This window comes from Melospiza georgiana, chromosome 5 (genome assembly GCF_028018845.1).
Source record: "Melospiza georgiana isolate bMelGeo1 chromosome 5, bMelGeo1.pri, whole genome shotgun sequence".
NCBI lineage: Eukaryota > Metazoa > Chordata > Aves > Passeriformes > Passerellidae > Melospiza > Melospiza georgiana.
The window spans coordinates 7,415,240-7,434,009 of record NC_080434.1 but is presented as its reverse complement, the minus strand read 5'-3'; the positions used below and the strand labels follow the sequence as shown (position 1 = coordinate 7,434,009).

Here is an 18,770-nt window from a genome sequence, read left to right as displayed (position 1 = left end):
GTTAAAAAAATGTATTCTTTTACAAAATGTGCTTAAATCATTAACAGATCCTTATAGTGTATTACATCACAAGTGAAATAATCCTCAAACACATGCTCTTCCTTCATTTGTCCCACTGAGATCTGTGAATGACACTAAGGAAGCGAAAAATAGCTTGTAGTGGGACCAGCTGGAATTCCTGTATTAAAATGGATGTGGCTGAAAGCTCCTGGAATAAAAATTAGGTAGAAGGATATAGGTAAAGGAGATAGGTCTGATGGGTTCATTCTTTGCTAATACAGGCACAGGAAATCAAATGTGTAGTTTCAAATTAGTCCTGTAGATTTGTCACAGTGAAAGTACTAAAAATCAGAAACAGGTCAGAGCTCATTGCAATCCTGTATAGCCAAGAAAAGATGCAGGACATAATCTGAAACTACTCTGTCTTTGCAGAGTTATAAGAGCTGTTTATATATGCAATCATAGCTAACTTCAGGCCTCAAAATGTGACAAAATAATCTGCAGCTCTCTGTTAGCCTCTTGTTGTTTTTTGAGTTTTTAGAGCATTCTGTTTTATCTGTTGATGCTAACTTCAGATATGTCTAGTTCCATATATTTGGGACATAAAGCATGCTCAAATCTGTTAGGGCTATCTGTTTTACTTTAAAAAAAGTTAATTTGACAAAAATATCATGTTAAAACTAATGAAGAGGTGAATTTTTTTTATTTTTATTGTATGAATTTTATTTCTATTAGCTGCAATGGCACACAAAGATGGCCAAGGAGTAGGCCTTAAAATGAAATGGAAAATATATAAAGCAATTACAACTAATACAACAAAAATAAATAATCATAGAAATAAACTTCAAGTGATTTTCATTGTGTTGAGAATAACTTTGTGCAATTGTTTGGAGCTGTTAAGGTTCACATTTTTCTACATCTTAATGTAAATGTGTTTGTAAGTAGGGACCTAATTCATAATTTAGGAAGTTTTGAGAAAGGAATACAATTGAGAATCTATGGTAAGAATCTATGGCCTTTAGAATTTCAGTCATATCTTCTAGCATGTCACCAGATACTGGGATGTGAAAAAGTATGAGCCTGTCAATTGTTAAGCAGGGTTTATTTAAAACTGAGTAACATTTTCATTACTTGTTAAGGTTTATGGAATTGACTAGATACATGGCTGTCTGTATAGTAGCGACAGGGGAGAAATAGGATATATTTGACTGGAGAATCAAAACACCCCTACATATTTCAAAATTATTTATCTGGTTTAGGAAATTATTGGATGTTAAAATTAAAACGCATAAGGTTTAATGAAAGTGTTTGCCACATAACATTACGATTAATATAATACAAACAAAGGAAATTTAGCCTACCTTTGGAAGAGATGCTCGTGAACCTGAGCTTTGTGTTGTCATGGTCAGTACTGTAGTTATGCCTAAAGCCACTCTGGCTGGAGCTGCATCCATATTGATCCAAAATGACACCCAGGACAGAATCACGATCAAGAGGCTGGGTATGTACATCTGGATGAGATAGTAACCCATCTGCCTCTCCAGGTGGAACCGGACTTCAATACACGTGAACTTCCCTTTTCACAACAAAGAAGAAATATTCAAGAGAAATATAATGCTTTTGCAGTCAACTTCTAGTGCACACTCCTAAAGAACGTATGCTTTGTCAAATATATTTATTCACTAGAAAAAGATTGATGTTTTCAATTACCTACAGTGACTTGTAATAAAGACAGTCCCCTTTATAACAGGAGTACCTATTGGAAAGAAAAGGGGCAAAATATCTGAAAAATTAAGACTTCGATAAGGTCTGAAATTCTTATTTTCTTAAAAAAACCCCCATTATTCATTTTAACAATAGGAAATTTCCTCTGTGAGACCACACTTTTTGTGTGACTTATGATTTGGAAATATTTCTGTGCACAAGGAAAATGCTTGCTTCTCCATTGTATAATATCTCCTTTATGTTTGGTTCAATTTTAAACTTAATTTTATTTTTATTAAAAATTGGGAAAATGTAGTGGTATCAGCTTGGGCATTAGGTTATCAATAGGAGAATCTGCTAAATCTCTCCCTGTATCCCCATTCAAATGGTTTCATCTCATGAGAGAAATTATCAAGATTCAAACACTGACTAAAGACTAGAAAGGCCAGAGATGAGGAAGATTTAGGAAGGAGATTCAATGACCTAGTTTTATCCAAGTGCTAAACATTAAGCAACTTCTACTGACTTATTCAAACCAGAAAAAATAAACCTTATTGGTAGCTCATAAAAATTTCATAAATCCATATTTTTAGATTAGCCAGATTGTTGTGGGGTTGGGTTTTTTTCCACCCTGCAAGCTGTAGATTATTTCACAGATCTTTATCCAGCCTCATTAGATTTTCTAATTCTGCCCAATGGCCATATCAGTCACATAAGGATGGTGCTGAAGGCAATGCTGTTACTGCAAGTGGTGTATACATAAAACAGTTTCTCACAGCAGCAAATACACGTAACTCAGATTTCTTCCTTATTTTGAGTGAAAATTTTTCCTAATTCTAAATTTAATAAGGAAGTCTATATTGTTATATATTTCTTAAGTGTTATGAAGCTCTTTGGTTATGTTTTCCACTCATTTTTGATAGATATTCTCCTAATCAATTTCTAGTTGCCAAGATGCCATTTTATACAATTTTTTCCATATTAATAGAGATTTGATACTTATCAGATTAAAAAAATCATATAATGGATTTATAAGCTTATACTATACTAATATATTATGTTTTTCTGCTGTGACAATAGTGTTAGGCATACAGAAATGAACTTCAGATAAAGTCAAACAAATATTTTTTATTCTAGGGATATTAAATGCTTCTAAACTTCATTATTTTCATAACAGTTCTTTTAACAGGGCACTAATTTTTCTATGATGCCATAATGAATGTAATTTTATGATAATTTTATTCTTCTGAGGCACTAAAAAAATTAGAAAATATTAGTTATGATGTTTAATTTGAAGGTTACATTCTGTATCTCAGGAGTTTTATATCTGCAAGCTCAATTGTTAGTTCCATTCCTAATTGCCAGCGTTTTCTGAATCCTATCTACAGTCCCAAAATCTGTTTCCCAGATCCTGGCTCAACCATCCGCTACCACAGCTTCAGGACTGATTTCTGCCCCAGTCATGGGATGAAATCCTAGCTTAAAAAAGTGAATGGGATTTTGGTGTTTAGTTGAGGAAAGGCCAGGATATTGCCCTACGTTTCTCTTCCATGGTCTTCAAAAGGACACCAATGCAATCTCGTGTTTCACTCAGCAGCTCAGTACACCCCACATTACCAGAAGTTCTGCACTGACTGGCCTTTGTTGGAATCATATTCTTCAAACTGGTTCTTACCCTGAGGATTGCCTTTTTTGTGTCATTCATTCTGTTAATTCAGCAGCCTTGGACAGCAGCAGTCTCTGTCTCATACATCACAGAAAGGTGAGGAGGGACAGAAAAGCATCAGCCCAATCTAGGTCTAGGCAAAGCCTTTTTATTTGGCATCATATCAGTAAGAATTGTTCAGAATGCAATATTTTCTTCTTATAGAGTCCTATAATCAATCTCCTTTCAAAACAAACTAAGAAGGAAAACTAAGGAGCACCAGACTGCATAATATATGCATATATGAAGTGTCAATAAACAATAGCTATTGTTTGTATGTTGGTTTTTTCCCATCCAGAGAAATGTGGGATGAGAGATCTGAGTTTCTTTCCTGAGGACTCCAGTTGACTTGAACTATTACAGACCACTCAGCACAAAAATTCTGTGGTCCTAAACAGTGAACAGTAAATACTATAGTAGTTCTAATACGGATTATTTTATGTGTTTGCAAATTTGACAGATCCAATTGAACTAAAGAGGAAGAGAACATGTAAGCAACATGATCCTAAGAAAAATAAAGAGATTTTTTAATGCAAGAAGTGCAAATGGAATATATTGTAACCACAGGGAAGGAGAGAAAAAAGTGGGGTTAATGAAGAGGCCAGAACTAGAAATGAATGATGTGTTAGAGGAATTATACAAAAGCATTTTTTGCTTGGTTTAGTATTTTTGTAAATATACTGGCCAAGGAAAAAAAGCCCTCAAAATCTGTAACACCAAGACCAAACAAAAAATTGACAAAAAGATAAAAAAGAAAGTGAAATCTGTCTCAAAGTAGAAAAATACCATTGTTTAGTGCCACAACATGTGTGATCTAGAGTCCTGCCTTTGTCTTAGACCCAGACAGTTATGGGCTTGCCAGGCATACTTCCAGTGTTTCCTAGTCAAGCCTACTGTGTTCCTCTGTTCCAGTACAGCACTGAAAAATTAATATATAGCATCTCCTCAGGAAGACTGGTGGCTGCCCAGCTACCCCTCTCTGCTCCACCACCGAGTGTTGGGGAAAGGCTGCACATGGCAGTCTCAGCACTGCACTTGCAACAGCTGCTGGTCTAAGTGTGAAAGAGTTGATGTTAGCTTTTGCCCTTCCTGACTGAAATAAGAAACACCTGCATAAACCTGGCTAATGAAGCTGAGTGAAAAAAGAAAACACTTGCACTAGCAGATGTGAGCTCCAGCCAGCAGAGGCTGTGCTGTTTGTTCCCACCTGAGGCAGCATCCAGCTACGGGCCTCCTTTCTCTTCCTGTATTCCATTTCAAACTCAAAGCAGGTTACCTGTGGTTTGATCTATTTGATTGGATGCTTGAATGGATCAGAAGAGAGGTACCCATAAAGTCATCTCAGCTGGGGAATGAGATAGACAAGCAACTAAGAGCATTGCTCTAGTAATTCATTTGTGGTACATGAAAGGTAAGATCCAGTTTATTTTGATATGCACTGTGAATGTCCCAGAGAGTGCCTAGCAGGAGGACAGGAATCCCTTCTGGTATTGTGGCTTTGCTGAGGCTGAGCAACAAATTAAGACCTGATGGTAGTTTCAGATTAAAGCTAATTATAAGTGTGCACACAATCCATAAAAGGGATTTTTGTAAAGTAAAGGAAAGAAAAACTCTGCAGGGCTTCCCAAAATAAATTTTTTTTCTTGAATTGAGGTTTCATTGTTTGTAAGTCTAGCCTAACTACAGACTTAAGTGCATGAAAGGCCCCAAAAGTGCTGACTTGAAGAGCATTGCACCTATGCATGTGAAGTGAATATAGTGGAGTATATGCATGTGATGGTGCATTTTTATCTTTTACCCATAGTCTTTGATAACAACATTAGAGCTGCTGAACTGGCAAGAATTCCATGCAATGTTCATGCTGAAACCATTAGTGTGGTGGAAAAATAAAATTGTAGGCAGTCTATATGATTTTTCTTTTCCCCAGAAAGCATAAATTGCTTTTCTTTGGAGTCAGTATCTAGATCACACACTATTTTTGTTGTTTCTTCCATGCCAACCCAAGAAGACCATTTTTTTTACTGCAGGTACTACATGTACTTCACACTACATAACCTCCTCTGATTGTGGTACCTGCTGTTTAAAAAATGGGCTCTGCAGGCAGCACTGTGCTTGTGTCATTAAAAGGTACTGTCAGTAGTGGGGGATGTGCAAGAAAAATCAAGCATAAGTTGTAAATTCAAGCCATAAAGAGTCCTCTTTTATAGTTTCATCTGTCACAAACTGTCCCAGAGGTAAGAGTCGGTAGGAGTTAAAAGTATTTGTCTCCTTTTTGCAGCCCTTAAGGTGTCTTTTGGGCAAAGATTTTCTTTCTGTACCCCTACAATGTCATAAACAGGTTACGATTCCCAGGAAGGCTGAGTAGCTGTTTCTGAAGCTATTCAGAAAGTTTTAATAAGGGAGAACCACTTCAGAATTCTGAGTCAAGGAAATAGTGTGCCTGAAAAATAATTAAGAAAGGAGTAACAATTATTAAACTACTATAAAATTAAAAATTAATAGTCTAATAAAATATGAAATGAATAAGGATAAAAGAATGAGAAAATAACTAAGCATGTGGAGTTCAACTGTTAATCCATGCAGAATGAAGAGTTATCTGCTGAAGATCCTTGATACTACTTTACATAGTGGTAAATGGTAGTCTGACTTTTGTAAGTCATTGATAATGCTAATAAATGATTTACTGTGGACTATCTTATGGATATAGAGAGGACTGTGGCTGAAAGACTATACAGCTTAATGAAATTACATGAATCTATTTACTTAAAATAAGAAACTTATGTTTGGTGATTAGAGAGGTTTTAAAGCTAAGCAAAATTGAACAGAGTTAAGTAAATCTGAATAAATATTTATTCTGCAGAATATTTGTCTTGGATCTGGAAAGTAAATTTTTCATATTCTGATTCCAACACATCTGTCAGTATGGATGTAGACTATACAATTCTGATTTTACCAGTGAATGATAGCCAATGAGCAGCCAGTCTAGCGACCAGAATATTGCCAGCTATGGAGATTTGCTAACAGAATCCTGGGGCAATTGAACTAGGATGATGTTCTGTCCTGGTTCTGTTCCTTTGCAACAACACTTCATTTTTCCTCTTGAAAAAACAGTTAGAGACAAGGCTTAGCATGAAATTAGAGAAAAAGACTGAGAGACAGCAGGCAAGGGGAAGGGGAGAGTAAGACTACTTCAGTGGCTAAGATATGCTCAACCTAAATGGCTGACTTAGATTTACATCTCTTAATACAATAGAGAGCTTATCCCACTTGTCTGTCTTCTGAAAAGCCATTTCTTAAGCACCTCAATTCGTCTATTCCCTATATCCTGACAGAGATCCTAAATACAAAATGAGTTTGAAAATTGTGTTAGACAGAGGATTTCCTCTTGGTGTTATTCTAAATCTCTACTGTGTTTCACATTTTTAGACATGTAAAAACCAGATTTTGTCATCTTATGTGGAAAAAATATACTGTAAAAGCCAGCTGAGACTCTTTTCTCTATAGAGATAAAAGTAATGATAGTTCTTTCTTCTCAAGACAAAAGTTAAAGACTCTTCCTCCAAAATGAAACAATAGGTGGACTCAAGAAATTGATTTTGTATAGATCGATGCAACATGGCTACTGTATCTCTTGCCTGTGACTGCTTTCTAAAGTTTAATACCTTGGATTCACAGGTTCTTACTAAATGGTTGTCACTGCCATGCTTTCAGTATTCCTGTCTACTCTCTGTACAAGGACAAATATTTACTCAAAACAAATATTTGTTGCAGGACAACCCACACTGAGGATAGCTCATGACATATAATATATATTGCAAATATGATCTTACTGCAGGCCATCACAGACCTTCCCTTTGCTGATTTTTTCAGCCCTTCCTTAATACTGATTCTGGCTTTTGTCTCCTCCTGAGCTGGGGAACTTCAGTGTGCTAGGTAGTGGAAAGCCAGCCCTTTAAAGACCTCTGTGTTAAAGGCCCAGACAGATAAAGCGTGATCTGTATTGTCCTGAGACAAAATCATTCATCATTTAATTAATCAACGCTGTATATATAAACCCTAATGTTTTATCTAGTACACAGGATGGAATCACCCTGCCAAATGTCACTGCCTTTAGTGAGAGTGTGGCTATTGGTTCCAGCTGTATTCAGACAAAATGGATTGGTGAAAAAAAAGATTTGTTTGAAGTTGTCAATGTTGAAATTCTGAGGACAATTTTATCTTCTAACTGAAAACACCTCTTAGTTGAAAATAGATAGTCTTGGGAGAAAATAAACTGTATTGCCATAAGAGGGACCACATAGACCACCAACACTTTCCTTTTGCCTTTTGTTGAGTGTTTTCTTTTTTCTCTGCAACTGCTAAAATTAAGATTGCAATTAACATCTCTTGGCAACAACATGTTATGTTGCCAAGACTGCAGTCAGAATAGCAGATGATCTTCATAGAGAAGATAAAGGAGAACGATATATATAAACTGACTTTTCCATGAGGCAATACTGTCCTCTTTACTTTCTCTCCTGTTTGAGTCATTATCAGGATCACCACAAGAAAAGCAGTCCACTTGATTTGACCTTTTTCAGTAAAGACATTTCCTTTTTTATTCTTCCAAGAATGTGATGCTTTTGTTTGAGACCAACTCTGCTTTACTTATTATGAAATACAGCTAAATGCTTTCTGTTCCTCTGACTTCCAGCGATGAATTTTTTTAAACAAAAAATGAAATTCATAAATTATGTGTATGCAAAGCTCATTATTTCAAAAGATGATCTGATTACATATAAGGAAACTTAGCTGAAATAATTTTCATACCTTTCTAAGAAGAAGTCAGGATAATAAACAAGCACTTGGTAAATGTAGTCTCTAGAAACTTTCCAATTTGCACTTTAATATAAATTGCACTTTGAGTATATTTTGTTGATAAAAGCTGCTTAAAAAAATACTCATGTTTTTATCATCATAAAATAGATAAAACACCATATCTATCTTCATATAGTCTGAGAAGAAATTATGATTTTCCAGTGTCTAACACATAGAACTAGACAAATTTTCATTTACATGGCATTTGTCTATGTATCTAAAGCCATGATTCACTAAATGACTCTTGAAATGTACTACCATTCAGTCTTTGTTTCAAGTCCCAGTCTGTTGATATCAGCAGTATATTGGGAGAAATCAGTGCTGAGGCTGTCACCTGTTTTGACTACATAGATACCTGGACAGGAGGGAAGTATCTTTACATAGCTTTTTTTGGAAAAAAATACTGAGGCAGGTGGTAAACTTGACATTGGTGTAAGGCTGATAATGACTGCAGTACAAGAGTTGAAAATAAATATGGAAAAGAAAATTCATCTTGATAAATTTGCATTTGTGGTTCTCATGTCCCTCAGAAAGGAGAAGCGAGCTGCATTGAGCAGGACATTCATAGGCTGGAGAAGCCAGCAGACAAATGCACAGATGGGTGATGAGGACAGGGTAAACCCCTGCCCTGATACAGGCTGGGGGTGGATTGGCAGCAGGTCTCCCAGGCCTGGGAGCCTGAGAGATATCAAGCTGAACAGAAGTTTTGTGATGTGAAAGACTTGTCATGTGCTGCACTGCATTAGCCAGGACAGAGAGGGGAGAAGTATAAACTAAAGAGACATCTAGATGTAATGTTTCCACTTCAGGACAGATGATGAATTTTCATTCAATGAATCTTTCAAGTAGAATGCTCAAATTTTGAGCAGTGCAGGGTTGACAATTGTGGCCTCTTTGCCCTTGAGAAAAGAGCCTTGTTGGAGTCAGACAGTGCCATTTCGTGTGCCTAGGGATGGTCACATCCTCAGCCTGCCATAGGCTCTGATTTAAAAAGTGTTTATAATTTCTGCTTTTTCAGTGAAGGAATGAGCAGCTTCAGAGATTTCACACCCATAGACTATCTCCCGGGTAAAAAGCACAAACTTCCTTTTTGGAGAAATGCTCTAGGAAAAAAAAAACCCTGAGGGAGTTAAAAAGTCATGTCTTAAAAAGCACTCCTATAGTCTCAGAAAGAGTGGTTTAGGTGTTTGTCAACACAAGCAAGGTTTTAAGTCGTTGTCAGAGTAAGACACTGAAGTTATGTCTTCTTTAATCACTGTCATCCAGCTGGCAAAAAGATGGCTGAATATAAGGCGCTATGTTGGTTGAAGGTGAGACTTAGAAAGGCCACAATCTACAGGTGTTAAGCACCTTTTTTGATGATGGGGAACAAATGGGATCATGAGAAAGAATTGTGTTTGGGATGTGCGTATTAGGAAGTCAGATGGGAAGTGTGGAGCTAAGGAAACATGCTGCTCATCAAGATTGCAATTATCAGAAATGGTTACACACAGAATCTATCAGAGCTGGTGGTGAGTGCAACTATCGTAGCTCCCCTGTTTCCAGGACCACTACATCCAATTCTTTGATGCAAAAGGCATTATTAGACCTATGCCAGTTCTGAGCAGCATCCCTCAAGGGTGGGTGTAAAGCATTATCCATGATGCAGGAGTAAAGCCAAGACTTATTTATGCCTGTTAGCCAATGCCATTATGTATCAATTCACGCTAATGTATATTGGGCTTTTTGCAGCTGTGTCTGAAATAACATTTAGGTGTTGCATAACAGCCCAGGGAAGCAATTAATGTCACATAGGAATGTGGCAAAGCAAGACTATCCTTGTAATGTAAATGGTTCATGTGTGATTTTTCTGGTTTTATGATTCTACTTCACTTTCCAAATTGGTCACTGAGGATATGCCTGTGGATGCAAAACATGAAAATTGTCAGAAATATTGCTGTGTCACTTCAGAACACAAGATTTGATGAACCATTTTGCTGGACTGTTGTTGAAACTGGTATGTCTCTATATTTAGACATATATTTAGTTTATTTTTTGAACTCTGGTTACAGTGAACCATTTTCAACTGAGCATGAAACACCGATGGGACATACACTGATGAGTTTCCACATACTGTCCTGAAACTTCATGCTAATTTGCTTCATAGGGAGAATTTTGGGATTTTTTTCTTTTTTACAGGATGTCTCAGAAGAGCTTTCCATTCTGTGTTGTTACTAAATTTAATTTGAAAACTCTTCTTTGGTCACTTACTGCATACCAGCTGCAGTTGCTTAGCATTATTTTAAGAATTCATTTTATCTAATCTGTCATAGGCCAGAGAAACAGACTTCACATCATGTTTTAAAAACTGCTTTTTGTAAATTTTGGTTCTTGTGGAGTATCCTAAGGTCATATCTGCCCACAGTATCTCATTGCAGAAGCCTTAAGAAAGCACAGTACTGGTCATGTATCCAAGTGACATAGTGAAAATAGTTGTTAATATAATGTTTATGGGGTTTTAGCCTACAAATGGTAGTTAATAATATTGATTGTAACAAAGAAAGAAAAGAAATTCTTATTCTTCTAGAAACCAAACCCCTCTAATCTGATTAAATTTGCTTCATACTGAAGATTTGAATTAAAAAAAATAATATTTTGAACAAAATACTGTTATTTGAAGAGGAGACTCTCACAATAAATTTAGTCCTTTTTGGGTAAAACCACCTTTTCTTTCTGATTTGCCCTGACAAAGTTCTGTACCTGTAATTTTGATGCTGTAACTCAGAGCAGGTCACTCAGCTGCTTCCTCTGTTGAGGACAGACCTTTCCACCTGCTGCTCAGCATCAGCATCATATTTTTTCCCCTGCCCATCACAGTCAGGTCCCACAGCTGTGCAATTGCTTTATCTTTTGCTGACATCTTTTAACATTCCTCTCCTCTAACTGCATCCAGGCTTCCAAGGTTTCTGTGTTATCAAATGCCTTGATTTTTTTTTATGGACAAGTTAAATGGTCCAATTACTTTCTCAGTACAGGCATGAGCTTCATCTTTCCAGGCCTGTGGGTTGCACTCACATCTTAGAGTGTGTTTGGCCACAGAAATGCAGTTTGGCCAAAGCAATACAGAGTACAACATGCTGCTGATTGGCCACAGCGTCCTCCAGACTTATTGCAGTAAAATCCTCCTCTCACCTAAATGAGACAGAATTGCAGACACAAGCACACTTGTAGCCACATCTTCAGAATCATGAGGCCTCACATGCAGTTAATGACACCTGTTGCTCCTGCTTCTGTACTCAGCTTAGGGCCACAGTGAAAAACAGTACATGCAAGTTGAACTCACATAACCTAACATAAAGTACCTAGGCATAGCATATTTTCCTATTTTTCCTTAGATAAAAATTGATACCAAGTTAATAGGCTTGAAACATAGGTTGTGAAGAAAAATGTAGTGCCTTCAAAATATTGAAAAGAATGAAATTTTAGTCAAAATCACAAGGTTTAAACTCAGATGATTATAATGTAAGTTCTCAGACAAATGTGTAAGAGTAAAACTAAGCTTTGGATGGAGAGTTCAGAAATCATTGGAAATTCTGAGATTTCAAACCAGGTTTCCATTCAGTATGAGTTTAAGCATCACAGTAAGGTCTTAATTTCTGAGAGATTTTTGATGCATCGTGTTATGTAAATGAACTTTAGAAAAAAGAGAAGAATACTCTGTACCATGATTTCTCATTAGTTAATATCATAGACAAGGTATAGAATGCAATTACAGACACTCACTAAAATGGCATAAAAGCAGGAGAATCCTAAAAAGAAAGGCCAAATTGCTTGTATATCTCAAAGGAGACTAGAAAATAATGAAAATAAAACCATCTTATTTTCATAAGGATTATAGTAGAAAGGCAAAAAGGAATAATATCATTAACAAAGAAATGTCTGAGTGAAAAAATTACTCTGCTATAGCTTATGTATAACGATTTTAGAAGGTTTTCAAGGATTATCCATATATTAGTATTTGTACAAAAAAAGTGCATATTAAGTATTTCCAATTTATTTTAGAGAACACTTCAAAATATCTCTATCAGTATCTTCCTCCTCTGAATGGAAATTGAGAGAACCTTCCTTTCTCTTAGGGCAGCACTGCAGTTGTGATAAAACTCAGTGCTGGAAAGCACTCCTCCTTAATTTTGATCATAGCAGGACTTTCCTTATAAACGCCACTTATTCAATTTTTCTCTCCCTGACATTTCAGCAGAATCCAAATGAATCATTCTAATCTTAAATTTTAAGACAAGTTTAATCATACTGGAGAGTAAAAATTAAAAGATATATGGATTAGAATGGAGGAGTTTTAGCTTCTTTTTTTTTAAGAGAATACACAAACTGCACATTCTTAAGTTTTGCGCTTCAGGATTATTGTACTTGTGATTGTTCAGTAATTAAAATAGTTTTTCATAATTAAGATAAAACATAATAACTCTATTATTTATGTTAATCCCCTCCTTTTTTCAAATAATCCCAGAGATGAGCTAAATAGCTCAACAAAGACCTCAATTCAGTATCATAGATTTAGAGAATTATACAATGGCTGGAGTTGAGACACCCTTTAGGTGCCTTTAGATCACCTAGCTCCAGCTCCCCTGCCATGGGCAGGGACACCTTTCACTAGACCAAATTGCTCAGAGCCCCATCCAACCCGGCCTTGAACACTTTCAGGGATGAGGCAGCCACAGCTTCTCTGGGCACCATGTCCCAGTGCCTCCCTGCCCTCACAATAAAGAATTTCTTCCTGATATCAACACCAACTCTCTTTCAGTTTGGATCCATTCACCCTTGTCCTGTCACTGCATGCTCATGAATAGTTTGTACACCTGGCCATTGCACACCAAGAATCCTTTCAGCTCGTTCACATTGCCCCTTTGCTCTATGAACTAGGGCAGGGATAACTTGGCTGGGCAGCCCCGTGTCCCTTTTTCCTGACTGAGCCAGGCTGTGATTAGTGCACTGCATGGATTTCAGTAGTTCTTCAGATCCTACATTGTAAAGATGGTCACGGCACCTACTGAACAAGTAAAGCCCCTGAATGAACAGTTTCTGCATTATTTCAACTCTGTATTTTCTTAAGGTACCTAAAATTAAAGTTTGTTCAGTCTTCAGTCTTTCAGTTTATTTGCCAGTCATTAACGCTGCATTACCTTGCACAAAGCACCTGTATATTTTAACCCTCTTCTGAATTCTGTGAGAACATTTAAAATATACCCCAACTGTGACATTTATTATAACAAAAATGTTAAATATCTTTACAGTTGTAATCACTTTATTACCTGTGTTGTAATGCTTGGTGCAGTAACATAAATCCTTTTCTTCTTTCAGCAGAAACTGTGGCAGAGTGAGACCTTCTGCTACTTGAACCGCTCCCTTTTCTTGCCACTCAAAAATGAGATCATTCATTGTGTATCCAACTAAAATGAAGAAAAAACCCAAATAAACTCTAAGTCTGCTGCAAGCTTTGAAAAGCAGTAACATATCAAATTAAAATATTTTAATAAATGTTATACAAAGGAGGTAATACACAGAGTCTGCTTGTACCTGTTAATCGCAAATTTTAATCTGCCATTTTATACCTCATTCAATTGGAAGAGATAAAACAGATGTCTTATGAAACTCTTTTAAATCCTTATAATTATATGGTCTATTAATGGATTCAACAAAAGCATTTAAATTAGCTAAACATCCAAAATATCTTTGGTGCTCGGGAACATCTTTTTCTCCTCAACCCATGAAGGATAAAACAGACATTCAAATCTCTTCCTCCTTGAGGTGAAATGTGGATTGTCAAAGTTATGCTTATGGATTTATGTCAGTTTGAATGGTTAAGTGCAAATTGTTCAAAGACAACAATGAATTCAAAATTCTGCAGTAGTATTAATTGAATTGAAAAATAGCTTTTCTCTCAAACTGGAACAAGACATAGGAAAGCAATTGATTATAATCCTCTCATATTAACTGAGTGTGACATATAATGATATTAATAAGCATTCAGCTTTAATATTCAGACTCCTGCACTTGTCCATACCTCATGTATGTGTATAAGATTAGCTATAACAGCAAAAGACTGAGACTAATCAAGGCCCAGTCTTTGCAACAGACAAGTACTTTTTCCTTCTATTTCCCTCTCTCAGATAAATGTTCACATGGGATATCATTGGGGAAAATATCCCTATTTCTTCTGAATATGAGATCTGTTAACTTTCCTAGGTATTTCATTCAAATTTTATTTCTAAATAAGAAAAGGCTTCATATTTTCATTCAATTTTAAAGCATATGTGCTAGAAGGAACCAGAAGGTAAAAGAATTTTTTCATCTGATTTATATAGCTTTCAGTTTCATTGCAATATTTCCTTTCTGCTTTAGTCCAGTATTAATAAGCTGTTGAAAATAATCTGTTGAGAACAAGAAATTCTTTTAAACTTTCAGTAACAAATTACTGTTTAAACTATATTGTTCAGAACCTTCTAAGAATAACTGTCTGGACAAAATTACTGACATTTTGAGTTTCAGCAAAAAAAGAACCTCTTTGCTGTGTGGGCACAAATCTTACTCCATTATATTCAATGACTTTGTTACTCCTTTAATACACCTATAAGTGGCATTCAGTGACCTGATCTGCTGACCTCAAAACTGAGATAATTTCCTCTTTTCTGATCTATGTTGAATGAAACTAGGAGCTAAGAATTAGTGTTTATAAATGAAAAAATATCTTCAGCACTTCTTCTTCCTTCTAAGTTCTTGATGTTTCTTTTGGGGAGAATCTTTATGCAGTGTATTCACAGGAACTCAGCCTAACTGTTGATTTACTCAGCAATTTTTTTGAGGCTGGATTAACATGATAAAAATGAGACCACCATATCTTTTTAAATAAGTAATTAAGTTCAGGCATTGCTCAAGCTACTACAAGCATATATCAATAAAATACTTGCTTTTTTATCAATTGCATAATATTCCATAACACAGTTAAAATTCACTATTAAATGCCATAAACTGTGAAAAATCAGAAGTATATATCTTATCAAACTTTGCATGAATTCAGACAAAAAGCAGTTGTGTGTAAAGCAGATTACCACTTGAAGCATATAGATTATGGCCAGAAGTGATATTCCCTGAGTAAAACTCATTGAACTGGCAAGAAACAACTGCATTGTCAAAATTTATTTTTCTAAATCAGGTTCATTCATCTCTAATGCATGCTTTTAATTTTTATTTTCTACTCTGCCCACTAATTCTTCTATAATGCAATATAATACAAATAATAGCAGCGTATTGAAAATGCTGCTGTAGCAATTAGTTTTTGTCACATTTACATTTTAAATGCCCAAATACAGTGTTAGCATTCAAAACTGTAACTTCAGTTTTGTAACTCAAGGTCCTAGGCATAAATTAAAAGTGTATTAAAATATAGAGAACTTAATGGAGATGTGAGTTTCTGTTATACCAATTAAATTTAAAATAGTATAATATTTCCACTAGTATGTTAAATTAAATCAGATTGAATGAAATCAAAAGAAAATGTAGTTTTCAATTAATTTTATGAAGAGGATCTGCTGAATAGTACACTGCTTAACACTCAGAATGCTCATGGTACTGTACGCATAAGGGGAAAAAGACATTTTCATAGAAATCACTCCTTAAAACACCCAGTGGTTACCATAGTGTAGCATTTATACTATTAGAGTTTAGTTATGTGGTGCTATGTATGCAATGAGCCTAAAATACAGTCTCCTGGCACACTAATTTTGAGACCTCTGCTGATTAATTGTAATAACTGTCCCTGTCCTGTCCTGTCCTAGAAATACTAAACCTGAAGTCCACCTGAGCTTTTGTTTCTTGCCTACTTGCTACCCGATTAAATGTGCATTATCTTTAAAACAATTTTTTAAAAATGTCATTCAGTAATATAAATTTAACTAAAAGTCTAAATGCCTGTTGCTGATACTGGTCTGCTTTTGAAGATTAGAAATACACTGTGTGTATTTTCCAAATGGCCTATGAGATAAAAAATATGGGAAGTTGTGTTCCATTACATGGTTATCACTGTGCAAATGGAGCAGTAAAGTGTGTCTTGAAATATGAGGGCTTTATTCTGAATGATGTGTGGCCACCTGTACAAACTTTTGCTATATGTGTCAGTTATATTGTTAGAGATATTATGCAACTTGTAGGAACTACGCTGAAACATGTAGCAGTTATAAAGAAAAAGAGATTTCTCTTTAGGGCCTATAAGGGATTGACTGCAACCCAAAGTGATATTTAGCCTCTCATTAAACCAGAAGCTTTTCTTTTTTGACTATGAGGTGGTATTGGTGACTATTTTAGATTGCTACCAGATATTTTTATTACCAGCGGCTGGGAAGTACAATGTTTATCCACCAGGGAGTTCCCAGTGGATAAATTTTATTGTTGAAAAAAGGACAGTCAGTCACTAGACTAGGTAGTATTTGAGGGTGCAGCTCACAGGTGCAAAAAAGTGAAATTTTTATTCTACCTGAAGTTCTGAAAGCAATGGAGGCTATAATCTAGCATGTTCTTCAGGACCAGCCCAACCTAAACTAAACCAAGTAGACTAGTAAAGGTTTCTATCACTGAAACACAGTGCACCAGGGTTTGGGTTTGCAGGGCATGAAAGGATGAAGGCTGGGAAGGCAAGAAGCTGTTAAATTGTGTTTTAAAGGACAAACATCAGCTTCTGTGGCTGAAGAGGAGGGCAGTTAGCAATGTATTTCATTTTGTCTGGCTACTGTGCAGTACTCACTCTTACTTGATTCTATAAAGGTATTACTAATTATACAAAATCTAAATGGCCTCCTCATGGAACTCCAAAGAAAGGATAGAAAAAACAATCTTGTTATGTTTGAAAAGTGGTTCTCAGGAGTTATAGTGCTGGTTAGGTTACATTAATACTCTATTAACCCAAAGTCTGAGGTCTTGCACATTTAAAATGCAAAAGCAGGCAGTAAATTGTTGGTAATTATATGAAAAAGACATCATCCCAGGAGGAGAACGTTTCCAGGGGGAGTATTTCTCAGGAAAACTCAAGAACTTTGTGAATGCATGGCACTGTAGCCTTTGTGTACAGTTCTCCTAAAGAGACAAGTAATTTTCAGGAGCCTGAAGTCCTTCCAGGTAATTAGCTAATGAAGCATATAATAGCAGACTAAGAGCTCTGCCTGGGAAGGATATGACAAACTAGGGAACATTTATAATTTACTAGAAGGGAAGAAGGCCTGAAACAATTGGGAAACTTGGATTTGGTCTGCAGAAATATTATTTTAGAAAACTATATTTTCTGAAACAGGTGATAAGTGTGACAAAATGCAAGTGAAATTCTGTCACACTAACAGAGGGAGAAGGTGGAAGAGACAGGGCATTGATGAAAAGTAGTTCTCAGGACTTGTGTTTGGAATAGTTGATGAAAGATTTTGAATAACTGGACATCAACTAAAATTGAATTTAAGTGGTATTTTATTTAGTTGATGTAATCCATAAAAAAACTGGCAGATGGTTGACAAGACAGACATAGTAACTTTAGCCTTTGGACAGCACAGAAAATTGTTTAGCTAGAGTGAAAATTTTCAGCATTTTCAATTACAGGTTCCAGAAAAATTTCAGGAAAAAACAATGTGATCCTACTGAAATATTTCTAAATATCAAGGGCATCTAAAGTGTCTTGAAAGAAAAACTAAACTTTTCTCTTGATCTGACTCATCTTTCCCAGAAAAAATTATCTTTTCAGAAACAGTGTTGACAAGTTGTTTTCAACGCTCATATGAGATTCCTGAAAGAAAGAATTAGACTGTATCTTTGTATTTTTTGCACTACCATTAATAACAAATATCAACTTTTCATTCATTCAATTTTGAAAGTATAGGAACAAAGCCTGCCTTAAATACATAGAGTCCCATTTAAGCCACATCAGTCCACATTACTCTATAGAACTTACTGGAACCAAGATGTTTATATCAGTTGCATGCTAAAAGGAGGAAGATTTTATTTTAGCTAATTCAGTATCAGTGGTAGGCATTAAAAGCCCATTGTCTCATAGACAAAACAGTGAATAATGAACAAGTTTGTTTTGAAGTACTGTTGAAGTGTTAAATTGTTAAATCTCTTCTCCTGCTTCCAAGGACTCCAAGGACTACACCATTACAGAAAGATGTTCTTCCCTTGTGTAATTTTAAAATACCTACAGGTGTATTAAAACCCAACTCTTTTCCTCATGTTCAATAAACAGACACATGTTCAGCATGTGAAAAAACTGAGCAGAGTATCTGGCTTTTTTGCAAAAGAGTTTAGTTCAACTACATTTTTTAAAATATCCCAGTGATTTATCTGAATTCCATTCTCATTTCTTTAATATTTAGTAAGGTGCAGGTCCAAACCCATCAGTTCTTTAGGTCCCCAGCTGAAGCAAGGACTACAGTCATGTTGACTAGGGTTACTCCACTGCTCTTCTGTTGGGCATCCC

General features: G+C 35.8%; 1 protein-coding gene across 3 annotated transcripts in view; it reads right to left on the bottom strand.

Moving 5' to 3' along the window:
- The window catches only part of GLRA3 (glycine receptor alpha 3), an 85,146-nt gene that overhangs the window by 14,297 nt on the left and 52,079 nt on the right, over positions 1-18,770 (bottom strand). For all 3 annotated transcript variants that reach the window (XM_058024485.1, XM_058024486.1, XM_058024487.1), the window contains exons 6-7: positions 13,573-13,710; positions 1,362-1,576 (exon numbers count right to left, since the gene is read on the bottom strand). In XM_058024485.1, coding sequence (XP_057880468.1) covers positions 1,362-1,576; positions 13,573-13,710 — 353 coding nt within the window. The remainder of the gene's footprint in view (positions 1-1,361; positions 1,577-13,572; positions 13,711-18,770) is intronic.